General features: G+C 43.3%; 1 protein-coding gene across 2 annotated transcripts in view; it reads right to left on the bottom strand.

Moving 5' to 3' along the window:
• Window positions 1-4,109: 4,109 nt before the first annotated feature.
• The window catches only part of MYO16 (myosin XVI), a 519,236-nt gene continuing 505,717 nt past the window's right edge, over window positions 4,110-17,628 (bottom strand). For both annotated transcript variants that reach the window (XM_027557960.1, XM_027557959.1), the window contains exon 35: window positions 4,110-5,363. In XM_027557960.1, the coding sequence (XP_027413761.1) occupies window positions 5,154-5,363 (210 nt within the window). In that variant the 3' untranslated portion in view covers window positions 4,110-5,153. The remainder of the gene's footprint in view (window positions 5,364-17,628) is intronic.

The following is a 17,628-nucleotide window of genomic DNA, read 5'->3' as shown; positions in this document are numbered from 1 at the left end:
TCCTATTATAAAACAACAATTGAAATAAATGCATAGGTTTATCTACCTTTGATATTTTCTTATGAGAAGACATCAAGATTTTCTTCCGCCATTGTAACGATCCAGGAAACAACATAAAATTCAGATGCTATTGTGCTGTCAGATCATACAAAATTGCTATTTGAGGTATAAATAGATTTAAAAAAACCTGAAAAGTCATCTGAGAAATTAGAACAGGTGATAGAAATGTATTATAGGCAATCTATTAAGACTTATCCTTTGAAAGTGTCATCTTTACAGTTTTACAAAGCATCCTCTGGGTTTCTGAGAAACTTACTGAAACCACAATAATGGAACATCCCAGGGGTCTGTGGTACTTAGGTAAAGAGAAAGACCACAAAGGTAATTCTTCCAGGCTGTAACTCAGCATGCTCCAACCCCTTGCTAGGTGGGTAACTTTGTAACTCACAGGGTTCTTAGAACATTGTAGGATTTGTTTGATAAAGTCGCTGCTTATGAATAAGATGTAAAGGAAGTACAATAGGGTGAAGAATATATTTTCAGTTTTTTGGAAGCAGTGCTAATGTTTTGGGAAACCATGAACATTGTGGAGTACCTACCATTGCACAATAAATAGAAATATAATGGCTTTCATCCCTATTACCTGGATTTTTATGCACAGCTTTGAAAAATGTAATAAAATTACATCCAACTTTTACTTGGAACACTTTTTTTCCAACCTTTGAATGACTTTTGTTGCAAATTTCCCAATGAGAATCAAAATAAAAATCAAACTTTTAAACTTCTAACTAAAGGCATACATGTAAAAGTTGAAACAAAGGGCTTCCATGGTGGCTCAGATGGCTAAAAATCTGCCTGCAATGCAGAAGACCTAGGTTCAATCCCTGAGTTCAGAAGATCTCCTCCAGGGGATCTTCCCCTGGAATACCCACTCCAGTATTCTTGCCTGGAGAATCCCCATGGACAAAGGAGCCTGGCAGGCTATAGTCCATGGGTCTGCAGAGTCAGACACGACTGAGGGGCTTTCACCTTAGCGGTGAAATGTGTCCCACTCTGGAGTGTGGGACTTGTGGTGCGACTTGTGTGATCTTAGTTCCCCAAGCAGGACCTGAACTTGTGGCTCTTGCACTGGGAGCCGAGTTTTAGTCACTGGACTGCCAGGGAAGTCCCCAAAGTTGTAATAACCTAGTGCTCTTTCTCACGATTGGAGTTGCGTTTGATGTCTGGCTAAAAATGGGCAGGAATAGAATTTTCCCAGAAATGTATCCAAACTTCTGGACTGTGGAATTCATAATATACGTTTTGTTCAAGTCTGTAATGTTCTTATGTGAGGTTCATTTACAAATCTAAGATTTTAATTGGCTGTTGCTTTTATTGGGTAGCATAATTCTACTAAATTACATACCACTATTTAAGAATACTAATGATATATTTTTCCACTGTAGAAAATGCATTTTAAATCATTTTAACCCACTATGAACATTTTGATAGTAGCTTTTAGAGCCCCCTCATAAAGCATTTCTTTAAAGCAATGAGGCTGGGCAGTGTTTGAACACAGGGTAATAATTCATACCAATTATATTGCTAAACATAAGGTCTCAAGCCTGATCATATATCATAATTCATACCTTATGGTCTGATAGCAATTAAAATACCATCATTAAATATACTGCAAACATACATATTTGTTGAAATCTTGCTTATGTGGAATAACATTCTGTGCTTTATTACCCAGAATAGCACCCCTGTTTATTATCCTGACAACGCTGTAATTGCTAGAGAACCAGTTTGAGAGTACATTTAATACCCCCTCAGACTCGGACTTTATCTCATATTATTACAACTATTAATTTTGTTATTAATAATACTATCGTGGCTATGAATGCTTTGCGTCTTGGCTGATTTTTCCATCATGTAAGTGGAGCAGGACAATCTGCTGGGTGCAGGGTAGTGATGAACACTGAAATCTCCCCACTGTGTGGAGAAGACTTGTACTGACTGAGTCAGGAGACTGTTTTAGAAAATCTTCAAGGGGTTTGGCCTTTAGCTGTAGAAGATGAATGACCTTAGATGAGACAAAAGGATTCAGTTCAGTTCAGTTCGGTCGCTCAGTCGTGTCTGACTCTTTGCGACCCCATGAACTGCAGCAAGCCAGGCCTCCCTGTCCATCACCAACTCCTGGAGTTTACCCAAACTCATGCCCATTGAGTTGGTGATAGCATCCAACCATCTCATCCTCTGTCCTCCCCTTCTCCTCCTGCCCTCATTCTTTCCCAGCATCAGGGACTTTTCAAATGAGTCAGCTCTTCACATCAGGTGGCCAAAGTATTGGAGTTTCAGCTTCAACAACAGTCCTTCCAATGAACACCCGGGACTGATCTTCTTCAGGATGGACTGGTTGGATCTCCTTGCAGTCCGAGGGACTCTCAAGAGTCTTCTCCAACACCACAGTTCAAAAGCATCAATTCTTCAGTGCAAAAGGATTACTAGATATTAAATATTTATTATTGCATCACTTGAGGTACCCTGAGGAGGTGATGGTCAGGATCAGATTGTAATTACACGAGCCCCTAACCGTGACGACTGATAGAACAGTGTGTCATTTGGATCCACCCGCTCCTGGGAGGCTAGCTTCATGCACGGTTCCCCTGTCACAGGTCTCCACCAGAGCTGTAGCAACAGTGCAACCTCCAAAAGCCCATTTAATCAGGTTTCTTGAGACAGATTCCACACAGTAAGTATAGCGTTTCAGTATATCACGTTCAAATGGCCCGGGGTTTGGAACTGTGAAGATGAGGGTTTATATTCTGAGCTCAATTAAAGCTCTGAGCTTCAATTCAGGGTCAATACTTAGACAATGAGAATTATCAAGAAGGCATAGGTCAGTATCAAGACTGGAATACCGGGTGCAAAGCGCTGAAACAGTCACAGCGAGGGCTCTAGGCACATTTGAAACAAGTTCTCACAGGTCGAATGCCCGAACTGTTCACTCTTCCCTCTGGTCTAAATAAAAACACGGTGTGTTAGGGGCAGAGATCCAGTTCACCCCTTTCATCCGACCAGGGCCACGGAGTGCCTTCGGTGTAAAGGTGTGGCCGGGAAAGCCTGTGTGTCAAGGACAGTGGGGTCTCTGTTGTCAGGGGCTGAGGTTCGGAAGGCAGTAGGAGTAGGGCTGGGTGACACCCCCTGAGGTTGTTGGATGTCATCGGTCCTGGTGCGTCTTACCCATGTCTCAAATCCGCCTTTAATTTTCTGCGTTCCGATGCTTCCGCATCCCCGCCTGGCCGAGGCTGGAGGAACGGCCTCTCCTGGGGGCACCTAAGTCCCAGGGACAGAGAACAACCATGACCACCCCAGACACCCCCCACCTTCTCCATCCCCTTTCCCATCCCCCGACTCCAGAGCACTGTGCCCCTGCTTGGGGCCAGCAGGCGACAACCACGGGCAGCCTCTGCACCAGAAGTCCCCGAAATCCTCCGAACCCATCAGTTCTGGACATGCACGCCTCGCCTCAGCATTCCTTCCCAGGAAACCCAGGAAACGCTCAGCCCCCCAGCTCCCTTCCTCTGTCTCCTGCCCCACCCAGGAGCTTCTCCGCGTGGTCTCCTCCACTCGGTGTGCAATCTGTGAGGACACGCACTGTCTTTCAAGGGAAGGCCTCTCCTCATTTACTTGCCTATTATTATTCCCATGTAATCAACATACTATGCTTACAACTGAAGTATGTCTGTCTAGTAGTTTTATATGAATAACCACAAAAATCTTAAACCAGGGCACTTCCCTGGTGGCCCAGTGGTTAAGGCTTCACCTTCCCACGCAGGGGGTGCTGGTTTGATCCCGGGTTGGGGAGTTTACATTCCACATGCCCTAGGGGCAACACCCCCCCCCCCCCCGAAAAACAAACAGAAACAGTATTGCAAGAAATTCAATGAAGACTTTTAAAACTGTCCACATCAAAAAACCTGTAACACAAACAAACCAAAACTCCATTGATTCTGAAGTTTGCAAGATTCTGTGAGAAGAATGCAGGGAGGTCTCCTTGCCTCCGCAGATCAGGAAGCAAAAGCAACCGAGGAAAACGACGACAGCACATTCACCACACCGCGGGAGAACAGAGTTGCACCCTTTTATTGGCACAATAACTTGGCAAAGGCTGGTATGAATACAAAGTTCCAAGATGCAAGACACACCAGTCCCAGGCCAGCAGAAGTGCACGGAGGAGCGAGGCGGGCGCATCACCACAGGGGCGGGGTCTAGCGGGGCGAGCGGGCAGCGGAGCTCAGAGAGGACCAGAGTCTTGCGCCGCATCACTGCTCAGACCAGCCATCTCAGCCCACTTGCCGGTACGCTGGAGACCTTTGAACGGCTGTGTCCCCTGCATACCCTTCAAAGGAGGGTGCATCATTTCCTGTAATCCCTACTGAAGTCAGAGGATGAGATTTCAATAAAAGGCTCACCATCCATGTGCCTGGAACACAGGGCAAGGGAAGGAACCGTCTCCCGATCAATGAATGAAACATTCGAAGACATCGGACTCAAGCTGTAAGTCGACAGAGCTTGCCACGGCGAAGCTCAAACAATGACAAGGTCCCAGGAATTTCAGGTACTTTACATCAAAAAAAAAAAAAAAAGTAGAAAAAAAAAGTTCTAGAAATGATTTTTTAAAATCTGTATTTTGAAGAAAGGGAGCACCACCCATGGCATAAAATTATAAAATACAGTAACAAACATGTAAATCATTATCAGGATTGTAATTCCCATAAAACACAAACACCTACAGAGAAATAAACCCTATGTCCTGGAGAGTGCATGAGAGGCAAACGACTGGGGGACAAGAAACACGCGGCAGGACCGTACGAACACAGGTGTGCGGTGCGGGGGCGCCGTCTGCACCAGCCTCGCCGTGTGCACCAGCCTCGCCTGCGGTCCATGCTGGGCCCGGCCTTTCCCTCCCCACCTCGGAGTAGCACAGCCCGGGGACCACGGAGTCTGGAGGCTAGAGTGTATCCCCACGGAACGGGCGAGAGCGCACACACACACACAGGGAACCGTGAGCATCTGACCGGGCTGCCTGTGCTTTTGTGTGTCGGGGCAGCCTCTGTCCGTGAGCTTGGCACCCTCGGGCGGCCACCCCGCGAATCTGCAGCTGGCCGTCACAGGGTGGAGTCCCAGAACTCGGGGGGCAGCCTGCGGCAGGGGGCCCCCTCGGGCTTCCTGCACGGAGGTGGGGGAGGCGCCCGGGGCTCCCCGGGGGGCAGGATCCGGGGCCAGTCCCCCCGCTCCTCGCAGAGTCTCCGTCTCCAGTCCAGGAGCTCCCGCAGGGCCACGCTCTCATTCTCCGACAGCCTCAGCTGGTGGATAACCTGGGGGAGGAACGCAGGAAGAAAGAGGAGTATCAGACACAACGCAAGAGTGAGACAGAGGGCAGGGTCAGCGTCAGACGCTGGGGCTCCGCTGGCTGGGGAGAGATTTTGAGCACCCCCCGAGACCATCCCAGCTCCGCTGCCCTGGGAAGTGGCATCCTACGAGAAGCTGACTTCTAAACAGCAACCTGGAAGCCAGAAAGCAATGCATCACAGGTTCAAGTACAGAAAAAAATTCAACCTCGGATTCTAGACTCAATACAAATGTCCCTCAAAACTGAAGGTGAAATAAAAAATGTTTTTGGACAAACGAGAACTAGGAAGTTTCGCTATCACAAGTCTTGCCTGTTGTGTGAACCTCAACAAAACAGGCATGATGGAAAAAAATGGAAATTCAAGAGGGAAGTGAGGACCCTGGAATTGAATACATGGGTAAACGTAAGTTATGTGTTGGGAATGTTACAGACTTTAAGTTGTACATAGAACAACACACCAACAATAGCTGCAAAAGTCAGGAGGGGTCACGTGGAGCTCAGAGGCTCTGAGGTTCTAGCAGTATTAGGAAAAAGACAAAATTAAAACAATTTAAGATGAAATTAGGGTTTCCCTGGTGGCTCAGTGGTAAAGAATCCACCTGTAATGAGAGTTTGATCCCAGGGTCAGGAAGATCCCCTGGAGGAGGGCATGGCAACCCACTCCAGTATTGTTGCCTGGAGAATCCCATGGACAGAGGAGCCTGGTGGGCTACAGTCCATGGGGTCGCAAAAGCGTCAGAAAAACAACAACGATGATGAAATAAATGAAGATTCATGCTTTATTTCCTAGTGAATGTACAAAAAGAATAATGATAGAATGTGTAATTAACAAATTAATATGAAATAATAAATTTCAATTAACCTAAAAGTAAGTAAGGTGCGATATATATATGCAGAAAAATATGTGTGTATATGAATACATATATACAGGAGAAGCTATATATATATCTAGGTGAACATTATATATATAGGTGAACGCATACATGGACATACAGGTGAATATATATCTAGGTGAACATATATATAAATGAAGGCCAAGTCCTCATGAAACGGAGTTGAGCAGAACAGGATCCAAATCCCCACCCAGCAGCTGGCGCTGCTCCTCCTCTGCGGCCGGCTGGCGTGTGCTGTGCTTGCTTCCACGCTGGTGTGACCACACACCCCTCCTCCTATCGAGCACAAAATACCTCCATTCTACAGCTCATCTCCATGCGAAACTCTTTTCAACAGCTTTTCACAATGACCACAAATACAGACGAGCTGGGCAAGGTGTGACCCTCGGCTGAGACCTTCGTAACAGGGAAGACCGGGAGACTGAGTCACTCCAGACACACCCTGACCTGCAGGGAGTGACTTGCAGCAGCTGCTGATCTGAATGAGGCTTGTGGGGAGGGATTTTGACAAAAAAATGTCCTAAATCCCCTGAGTCATTGCTTCACTGTGGAAAACAAAAAAAGCTCTCTATCCTTTCAAAGCTTCTCAACGTTTACTAAAAATATCTGATTTCCCAAGCACATTATAAAAGGTGAAACCTATACACACAAGGCATTAGAAAGCACTTTCTTAACGAGTATATCGATGTCTTGAATAATGTAGTGGGTACAGAAGAACATCATCTTTGAATCAACCACCAAGAGCTTTCTATGCTTCCTTGATAAGCAAAAAATCGGACTGATGTTTGCAATAATCAACTAATGCTCAGAATAAACCCTCTTATTGAGAGATCCCATGAAACTTGATTCTGTATCACAGAGATTAATAGGTATTGAGTAAAATCTAATAGGTATAGAAAGTTGCCAGAATGGCATAAATGGGATACTAAAATATTAACATTATTGATCTTCATTTTAAAAAAACATACACAACAAATCTTCACAGGTTATATCTTACACGAAGGTTAAAATTCCGTGTAAGGACAAGTGACAGGTCACTGCTGTCAACACAGTGAAGTTCAGAGGGCGTTTTAAAACGATGACCCGTGAGACAAAAAACAGACGATCAGAAGGCGAGAACGGGACACTGTGCCTAATGATCCCTAACCTGATTTATTTAGATTTATTAAATGTATCAGGCTATGAGGCACAAAGGCTGTATGTGTCACAGTGAAGGAGCTTTACTATTTTAGAATAGCGAGCACATGCAACTATGAATGTTATTTAAATGGTGGCCAAGCAATACGTGAAGAATAAAAAGTATCTGCAACGTTATCCAGCACGGTAAAAACATCTAAATCACTTTTATCATTCTTTAAATTTCATGCCCTATTGGTAGTAACAAAAACTCTTACAACTTCTCTTATCATTATTTGATATTCCACAAGTTAAGTAACATCATTAATGACACAGAATAATACACGTATTATCATTACAAAGCCAATAATGGCTTTGTAAAATTTTGGCTTCAGTGTTGAAAGGAAACCATTTCTTTCCAGGAGGAGAAGTGACCCTGGGGGTTAAGGATGTTGATGTTTCTGGGAACCTGGAGTCAGCTGGCATCACCCCAGGCCTCACTGATCCTGACACGTGGAGGATAAAGGATGGCATATTGGTGTCCTTTAAATATCTTCTCATTGCTGTAAAAGACATATCTCCAACCCACGCCACCACTTCAGACAGCTACTTCCTTACTTATTTTCTTATCTGGCATGTTTTATAGAATAGTGTTTGCACAGACAATCATTCTCTTTCCCAGAACCGGAAGGTAAGAGTTGTAGCTGTGGAAGTAAGAACGGTTCCACACCCAGCGACCTCTGCGTTCCACGTGGCACCACCCCTGGGCTGCATGAAAATGACCAACGCCCTGTTTTTAAAGAAACTTCTAGACACGTCAGTCACGTAAGCGTCTTAACACGCTGCATGTGGCATGGAGACGGAGGAGTCAACAAGAGTTTGATTCTTGTTATTAAGTTTTCCTTTCTTTGTTTTTACCATTTACCTGGGAAAAGGGGCTCTATGAAGGAAGGTCTGGAGAGACTTCACAGAGGTGGGAACTTTCAATCTGAATTTTGAAGAAACGAGAGGGGCATCAGTAGAACAGGGGAAGAAAAGACTGGGGGAGGCATTTTCACACGGCCGACGCAGACAAGCACCGTTTATGACACTGAATGTCCTTCTCTAACAGGGAGTCACAAATCCACGGGGATTTGGACTCTGGTATGAGCAGGGATGTGATGGTTGACCAACCAGGACTCTGCAGCCAAGGTGTCTGGACTGGAATCCTGAATCTGCTGCCTGATGACTGTGTAACCTGGAGCAAGTGCGTTGGCTTCCTCATCTGTAAGTGGATTCCAGTAATCACACCTCAAAAGGACAGGTGTGGGCTACTCCAGTGCCCTAAAAATGTAATGAGTGCTCTGTGAATGTGAGCTGTTATGACTGTGTCATTGCTACTAATAACTGCTTGACTTGAGAAAATCCCTAAACTTTCTGGTTTATGGTTATCCTCATGACTCAGTCAGATAATGTTACACGAAAATAATTTGTGGCCCAGCTCAAACGGTAAAGAATCTGCCTGCAATGTAGGGGACCCAGGTACAACTCTTGGGTTAGGAAGATGCCCTGGAGAAGGGAACGGCAACCCACTCCAGTGTTCTTGCCTGGAGAATACCATGGACAGAGGAGGTTGGCGGGCTACAGTCCGTGGGGATGCAGAGTTGGACAGAACTGCGTGACTAACAAGGAAAACAATATAAAGTAGTCTTCTCCTTCCTTATTCATAAGATCTCAAAATAAGAGCAACACTCTGGATTTATAACATAACTGTGACATACAGGACTCTAAACTGACACATGAATGATCATATTCTGAAGCCATTTCCCTGTGGGCTGGGATCCTCATCCTTGAACGAAATCTTTTCATTTCAGCAGGTTTTTCAGAAGATTTCTTCACTGAAACAAATCCTTAGAAAATGACACTAATAACTTTATATGGGGAACAGATGGTTGCTAGACTTAACATGGTGATCCTTTCCTAACATATGCAAATAGCAAATAATTAGCCCTGACACTAACACAGTGTAGTAAGTCAACTGCATTTCAGGTAAAGCCAAAAAAACACCACGGGGAGAAACTGGGCTCTCTCCAGTCTTTCTGACAACTGCATGCAAATCTAAAGTTCCCAGCTAAAATTTCAACAGAAAAAAAAAAAAGAAAATAGTGTTAACTAAGACACTGGTGAATAGGACCTGGAGAGTTTGGTATAGGGGGTTAGAAATAATGTTTTCTTCCCATTTTTGAGAAAATCTTGCTTATTAGGTATTTAAAAGTTTAAGACATGAATAGAGACTCAATCCCCCCACCCCCAACTCCAGAATTATAAACTGTTTTGTGTCCTCTAATGTCTTCCCTGGTGGCTCGGTGGTAAAGAATCTGCCTGCCAACGCAGGAGACAAGGGTTTGATCCCTGGGTCAGGAAGATCCCCTGGAGAAGGAAATGGCAACCCTCTTCAGTACTCTTGCTTGGGAAATCCCATGGACAGAGGAGCCTGGCGGGCTACAGTCCACGGGGTCACAAAAGAGTCGGACACGACCGAGCGACTAAGACAAACAACAGACACAAGGCCATGCTTGTGTGTATGTGTGCACATAATCGTGCTGGACACTTTGCGACTCCAGGGACTGTAGCTCACCAGGCTGCTCTATCCATGAAATTTTCTAAGCAAGAACACTGCAGCGGGTTATCATTTCCTTCTGCAGCGGATCTTCTACACCCTGGAATCAAACCTGTGTCTCTTGGGTCTCCTGCATTGTCAGGCAGGTTCACTACCAGCTGAGCCATCAGCGAAGCAACAAAGAATGTATCAGTTCAGTTAGCTCAGTGGCTCAGTCATGTCCGACTCTTTATGACCCTATGGACTGCAGCACGCCAGGCCTCCCTGTCCATCACCAACTCCCGGAGCCTATTTAAACTTATGTCCATTGAGTTGGTGATGCCATCCAACCATCTCATCCTCTGTTGTCCCCTTCTCCTCCTGCCTTCAATCTTTCCCAGCATCATGGTCTTTTCCAAGGAGTCAGCTCTTCACATCAGGTGGCCAAAGTACTGGAGTTTCAGCTTCAATATCAGTCCTTCCAATAAATATTCCAGACTGATTTCCTTTAGGATGGACTGGTTGGATCTCCTTGGAGTCCAAGGGACTCTCAAGAGTCTTCCCCAAGACCACAGTTCAAAAGCATCAATTCTTTGGTGCTCAGCTTTCTTTATAGTCCAACTCTCACATCCATACATGATTACTAGAAAAACCATAGCCTTAACAAGATGGATCTTTGTTGGCAAAGTAATGTCTCTGCTTTTTAATATACTATCTATGTTGGTCTTAACTTTCCTTCCAAGGAGTAAGCATCTTTTAATTTCATGGCTGCAGTCACCATCTGCAGCGATTTTGGAGCCCAGAAAAATAAAGTCTGCCACGGTGTCTAATGTTTCCCCATCTATTTCCCATGAAGTGATGGGACCAGATGCCCTGATCTTAGTTTCCTGAATGTTGAACTATAAGCCAACTTTTTCACTCTCCACTTTCAGTTTCATTAAGAGGCTCTTTAGTTCTTCTTTGCTTTCTATCATCAGGGTGGTGTCATCTGCATATCTGAGGTTATTGATATTTCTCCCAGCAATCTTGATTCCAGCTTGTGCTTCTTCCAGCCCAGCGTTTCACATGATGTACTCTGCATATAAGTTAAATAAGCAGGGTGACAATATATAGCCTTGACGTACTCCTTTTCCTATTTGGAACCAGTCTGTTGTTCCATGTCCAGTTCTAACTGTTGCTTCCTGACCTGCTTACAGATTTCTCAAGAGGCAGGTCAGGTGGTCTGGAATTCCCATCTCTTTCAGAATTTTCCACAGTTTATTGTGATCCACACAGTCAAAGGCTTTGGCATAGTAAATAAATAAAGCAGAAATAGATGTTTGTCTGGAACTCTCTTGCTTTTTCGATGATCCAGTGCATGTTGACAATTTGGTCTCTGGTTCCTCTGCCTTTTCTAAAACCAGCTTGAACATCTGGAAGTTCACGGTTCACGTATTTTTGAAGTCTGACTTGGAGAATTTTGAGCATTATTTTACTAGTGTGTGAGATGAGTGCAATTGTGCAGTAGTTTGAGCATTCTTTGGCATTGCCTTTCTTTGGGATTGGAATGAATACTGACCTTTTCCAGTCCTGTGGCCACTGCTGAGTTTTCCAAATTTGCTGGCATATTGAGTGCAGCACTTTCACGGCATCGTCTTTTAGGATTTGAAATAGCACAACTGGAATTCCACCACCTCCACTAGCTTTGTTTGTAGTGATGCTTTCTAAGGCCCACTTGACTTTACATTCCAGGATGTCTGGCTCCAGGTGAGTGATCACACCATCGTGATTATCTGGGTCATTAAGATCTTTTTGTATAATTCTTCTGTGTATTCTTGCCACCTCTTCTTAATATCTTCTGCTTCTGTTAGGTCCCTACCATTTCTGTCCTTTATTGTGCCCATTTTTGTATAGCAGACACCAATTAGATATGAAGACGGAATGTAAGTGATATAAAGACTGACTTCTTGCAAGTTTTTGCATCCCTAAGTAGGAGATTTATAATTTGTTCACTTACTGTCAAGGGTTAAAAAAACTCACAAAATCTCTCACAACTCAGAGGGAAACACAACACGATGGAAAGGCTTAATGAGGCTTATTACATATATATCTACTTACTAATTCTTAATGGTTTTCTATTGTGTCATTAACAGAGTCCTGTGACATGAACTAATTACAAAATGAGATTCAAATTTTCTTCACTTCCTGTGGCTATGCATTTTTATGAATAATACTAATAAATGTAAATTAATAATTTGCTGCTGATTTTTACCTTAAGTCTTCCCCTTCTAGGATAAAAATAATCTTTGTTAAATAATTCATATGTAAAATCATGTTGCTGTTCATTTGTCACAGAATTGATTTTCCTATTGACTGTTCACCCAAAGGTGAAAAGAGGCATTTACTGACATTTATGGAAATTAAGAGAAGGAAGCGGCTTGGCTGACTGAATACCGAATATTAGCGTTTCAAATGCAAATCCCATTTCCACTCATGCTAACAAGATGTTGGAGGAGAAAAACAGTACAGAATGAAATTCAAAAATCAGTTTGTAAAACCAAAGTTTACCTAAATAGACCCCAATGATATGGCTTAAAATGAAATGCCCTTTAAAAAGTCTTTGATTAAAGGGGTGTATATCTCCATACATTTTGAAAAAATTAAAAAAAAAATCTGAAATCGAAACAGCATTTCTCCTTCAGGCAGAAAAAGAGTTGATCCTTCTTAATTCAGAAATGGTCATTTATACAGCAATCCAATTAAGCTCATTCTTGCTATCTTGTTTCCTGTTTTTGCCTAAGGGTTAAACAAGGGAAAACAACTCTTCCAAGGAAAGAATTCTATTGGAAATAAGAGTGTGTCTGGACAGCAGGCAGTGAGGGGACAGAGGGTTTTAACTTTTTACCTTAGTCGTGCATGTTGACCTCTTAAAAAAATTAACCACTCTCCTTTACTTTTATGATAAGTAATATTATACTCGGAGAAGGCAATGGCAACCCACTGCAGTACCTAACCCTGGCAAATCCCATGGACAGAAGAGCCTGGTAGTGCTGCAGTCCATGGGGTCACTAGGAGTCAGACATGACTGAGCAACTTCACTTTCACTCTTCACTTTCAGGCATTGGAGAAGGAAATGGCAACCCACTCCAGTGTTCTTGCCTGGAGAATCCCAGGGACGGGGGAGCCTGGTGGGCTCCTGTCTATGGGGTCACACAGAGTCGGACACGACTGAAGCGACTTAGCAGCAGTAACGTCTATTATGGAGAAGGGAATGGCAACCCACTCCAGTGTTCTTGCCTGGAGAATCCCAGGGACTGGAGAGCCTGGTGGGCTGCCATCTATGGGGTCACACAGAGTCGGACACAACTGAAGCGACTTAGTAGTAGTAGTAGTAATATTATATTGGAGCACACTTAATATAATTTAAACAGACATTTATTTGCATTTTGCAGCTGATTTTAAGTTCATAGCTAAGAATACAAATGGACTCTGATGACCAGATGCATGTTTTGTTCCTACTGATGGAAAGTTATGAAATAGAAATTCATGACTATACATCTCATGAGATAATTAATCTGTGACATTTCAGAATATGGATTTTATATGAGCTCTAGTCTCTTACCTCAATTCACTGAAAAAACACGGCAGCACCAGTATAACTGCTCTAAGATTGTAGCAAAAGTTAATAACATATATTTAGTGCACATTTACAGTGATGACATATAGTAATGGGTTCAAGAACTGAGAATATACGGAAAACCATAAATCCATGTTATTGGAAGCAGAGAAAGTAAGAGTGCCACAATTCCTTTAAAAATATTTTTCCTGGGATTAAATGGGAGACTCACTGGAGGGCCCAGGAGGCATTATTAAGGACAAACAATCTGTTGGATTTTCTCTCCAAAGGACGTCTGTTTATACACTTGGCTTGTTCAAAAATCTTCCAAGCCACTGCCTTTCCCTAGCACCTACTTTAGTAGGTGCACTAAACAGCCAAGTGCACCTGCCTTAGCGTGTCACAGAGAGCCCTGTATCTCCTGACCACACTAATCACTGCAGCTTCATCATCGCTCATCTTCACACAGACTCTGTGCCAGTCTAATGAGAGGTGCCCGTCCGATTACAGAACATGCTCTGTAACCCGACGTATCTTCTCTGTAACAGCCCCAGTCTGTACACCCAGATACAGAAAGCTCTGCAGTTCTCAAAAGCCCATTCCAAACATCAACTTTGTGATCTTGTTGTATATTCTTTTTTTAACTTTTAAAAATTAAAAAAAAAATAAATTGGAATATTTACAATGTTGTGTTAGTCTCTGCTATACAACCGTGTGAACCGTCTGTATGTGTACATATGGCCCCTTCCCCTTGAGACTTCCTCCCACCTCCGATCCCACCACTCTCGGTCATCACAGAGTCACATGTTATCCTAGTAAAAAATCTCATAACCATGTGAAATAAGCAGGTTAAGGATTGTTAGCCCTCTTTTCATAGATGTTGAAATTCATCTTTAAAGCCCAAACTCACTTCGCCAATCAGTGGTAGAATCTGGATTCAAATTCAAGTACATTGAGTTTAGTCAACCTTCTTAACCACACTGACTTCCAAGTTTTTCCTGTCTGCTAGTCAATGAATGCACATACTTTCAACAATTACGAGACAGAAAGTGCTGTGATGGGTTTACAGGACTTAGAAGCACACAATATGACCAGCTCCCTCAAGAGGCTTTCATTCAAAGTGAGTGATAAGATGTAAAACTCAGAGAGTTAGATGAACAAACATGCGTAAACAGGACATCAACGCAAAAACCGCATGAGGAACCATAGCATTAATTGGCCAATAAATTGCAGATACAGTGACTGTGGCTGCAAGACTGCAGAGATGCCACTCATTTCAAGGCAGCATGGCCAAGAAATATCTACTGGGCTGCGGGATTTGTATTGGAATGAAAGGATGAGTCAGACACTAAAAGAAGAAAGGCTACTTGAGTCAAGTGAATCAGGAACCCCGTCCATCCTTTTGTTCACATCTACACTGACAATGACCCAGAAACGCAGGAGACAGCGAAGCACTCTGCCATGTGGTATGCAGCTTGAGACTTAGCTCCAAGCTAGCAGTGGAGAGGGAAGTCAGAAGGGAGGCAAGATGCCGGTGTGAAAGTAAGCAAAGCAAGGGTCTCAACCACGGCAGCTAAGTACTCCACAGCCTCCAGACGACGAGGTTCACGTCCAAGGACGCTCACCCCCACTGTCCAAACAGCCAGCACCCCCACTTGCAACAGTTCGTAGGGCACAGCTCACCTGGCAAGTTATTCATTTCTGAAAATATTTTTTCTGCAAACAATTACAATCTGTGTGTCATAATATTAAACATTATTAAATAAGAGTGAGAAAAACCACTTCATGAAACTGAATGCTAATAAAACCTTTAGCCCAATTCCAATAGATTTTTTAAATCAACTATAATTAGCCAAAGGGTACAGTTTAGCAACTCCATGGACCGTGAACTTAGTGCATGGGGGAATGATCTCTGTCCTCAACCTCGAGTCTCCCTCCCAAGTCTAGCTGCCCACCAGAGCCGCCCACGTGAGAATGAGAGAGAAGACAGGCAATCCTTTCTAATCATGAAATGCACAAACAGGTCCCGAAAACATTAGACCGTTTCTCCAGGGCACCCAGTGTATTACAGGGGCTGATTTTGTCCCTGATTAAAATCAAGTCTATTGATTTTGAGGGATTTCTAAGTGACCAGTTGTTAAGAACTGCAAGCTTCTGTTTTACATATGTATGACTTGGTGGGGGCACTAATGATTATTATTTTGTATTAAAATGTCTGATAAGTAACATCCCAGCAATTCTATTATCAGAAGATATCAACAGGCATTTTTTTTACTATCTTAAATAATAAAGATTGCTAAATAATGGAGGTTAAACTTATTATTTAACTTTATAATATTTAACCTTATAAAGATTAGGTTAAACTAATTATTTATAGTGCTTAATTAGGTTAGGTCTGTCTAGTCAAGGCTATGGTTTTTCCAGTGGTCATGTATGGATGTGAGAGTTGGACTGTGAAGAAAGCTGAATGCCAAAGAATTGATGCTTTTGAACTGTGCTGTTGGAAAAGACGCTTGAGAGTCCTTTGGACTGCAAGGAGATCCAACCAGTCCATTCTAAAGGAGATCAGTCCTGGGTGTACTTTGGAAGGACTGATGTTAAAGCTGAAACGCCAATACTTTGGCCGCTTCATGCAAAGAGTTGACTCATTGGAAAAGACTCTGATGCTGGGAGGGATTGGCAGCAAGAGGAGAAGGGGACGACAGAGGATGAGATGGCTGGATGGCATCACCGACTCGATGCATATGAGTTTGAGTAAACTCCGGGAGTTGGTGATGGACAGGGAGGCCTGGCGTGCTGCAGTCCATGGGGTCGCAAAGAATCGGACACGACTGAGTGACTGAACTGAACTGAATTAGGTTAAACTTAATTAATGCTAAGTCACTTCAGTCGTGTCTGACTCTGTGCAACCCCATAGACGGCAGCCTACCAGGCTCCCCCATCCCTGGGATTCTCCAGGCAAGAACACTGGAGTGGGTTGCCATTTCCTTCTCCAATGCATGAAAGTGAAAAGTGGAAGTGAAGTCGCTCAGTTGTGTCCGACTCTTAGGGACCCCATGGACTGCAGCCTACCAGGCTCCTCTGTCCATGGGAGTTTCCAGGCAAGAGTACTGGAGTGGGGTGCCATTGCCTTCTCCGAAACTTAATTAAGCACCATAAATAATTCTCAGTAGCAACATGTAAAACATTAGGCCAAATAAATGATAAAAGGTATCTATCTGATGTTTGAAGAAAACAACAAAATTCTGTAAAGCAATTATCCTTCAATTGAAAAAATAATAATTTTTTAAAAAAAGGTATCAATGTCTTTTACTCAAGCTGCTATCTGTAACTGGCAAACCACAAATACCAATGGATGACCCCAAAGAAGTATATTGCTCATGTTAAGGCTAAAATGGGTATTTCTGCTCAGTAAATGACCTTCTACATTGTTGTGACTGTACTTTGCATCTTCCAGGGTCTTGGAATATTGTGCAGCCAGCTTTTGGATGGGAAAGGAAATGGAACACTCATAGCTGAAGGGAGGTTTGTAGGAGTCATGCCTGGACAGAGTGCATATCACTGTGGCTCCCTTTCCATTGGCTAGAACTCAGTCACATGACTGTTCCCAACCACAAGGATGCTGGGAAATGTAGTCTAGCCAGGTGCCTCAAAAGAAATGGATTAGGTGGGCATTAGGTCTGCCAGGGTGCGATGTCTGGGGTGAGTGACAGCGTCTTTAAGATATAATCATGGCAAACCACTGGGTACAGACGCTAGAGAAAATAGGGAAAGGAAACCAGATGTCAGGAAGCAGTAGGAAGAAAAAGAGACAAGATTTTGCCAAAGTTGGCAACATAAGAGAGCAAATCTCTTTAATTGAGACTTCCTTCCCAAAATAGATAATAAAAATCACCTGCAAGTGTAAAAAATTAATTTAAATCCACTAGGGCTTCAAAATTTAGGCTTTTTATATCATTGACTTCATGAAACTTCTTCCCAATATCATAGTTCATCTGTTTTAGAACCTATTTCTAGCAGAGTCAGAAATACGAAATGACAGTTTCAA

Source organism: Bos indicus x Bos taurus, chromosome 12 (genome assembly GCF_003369695.1).
Source record: "Bos indicus x Bos taurus breed Angus x Brahman F1 hybrid chromosome 12, Bos_hybrid_MaternalHap_v2.0, whole genome shotgun sequence".
Lineage (NCBI taxonomy): Eukaryota > Metazoa > Chordata > Mammalia > Artiodactyla > Bovidae > Bos > Bos indicus x Bos taurus.
The sequence above is the reverse complement of the archived record's forward strand: the minus strand, read 5'-3'. Positions and strand labels throughout refer to the sequence as shown.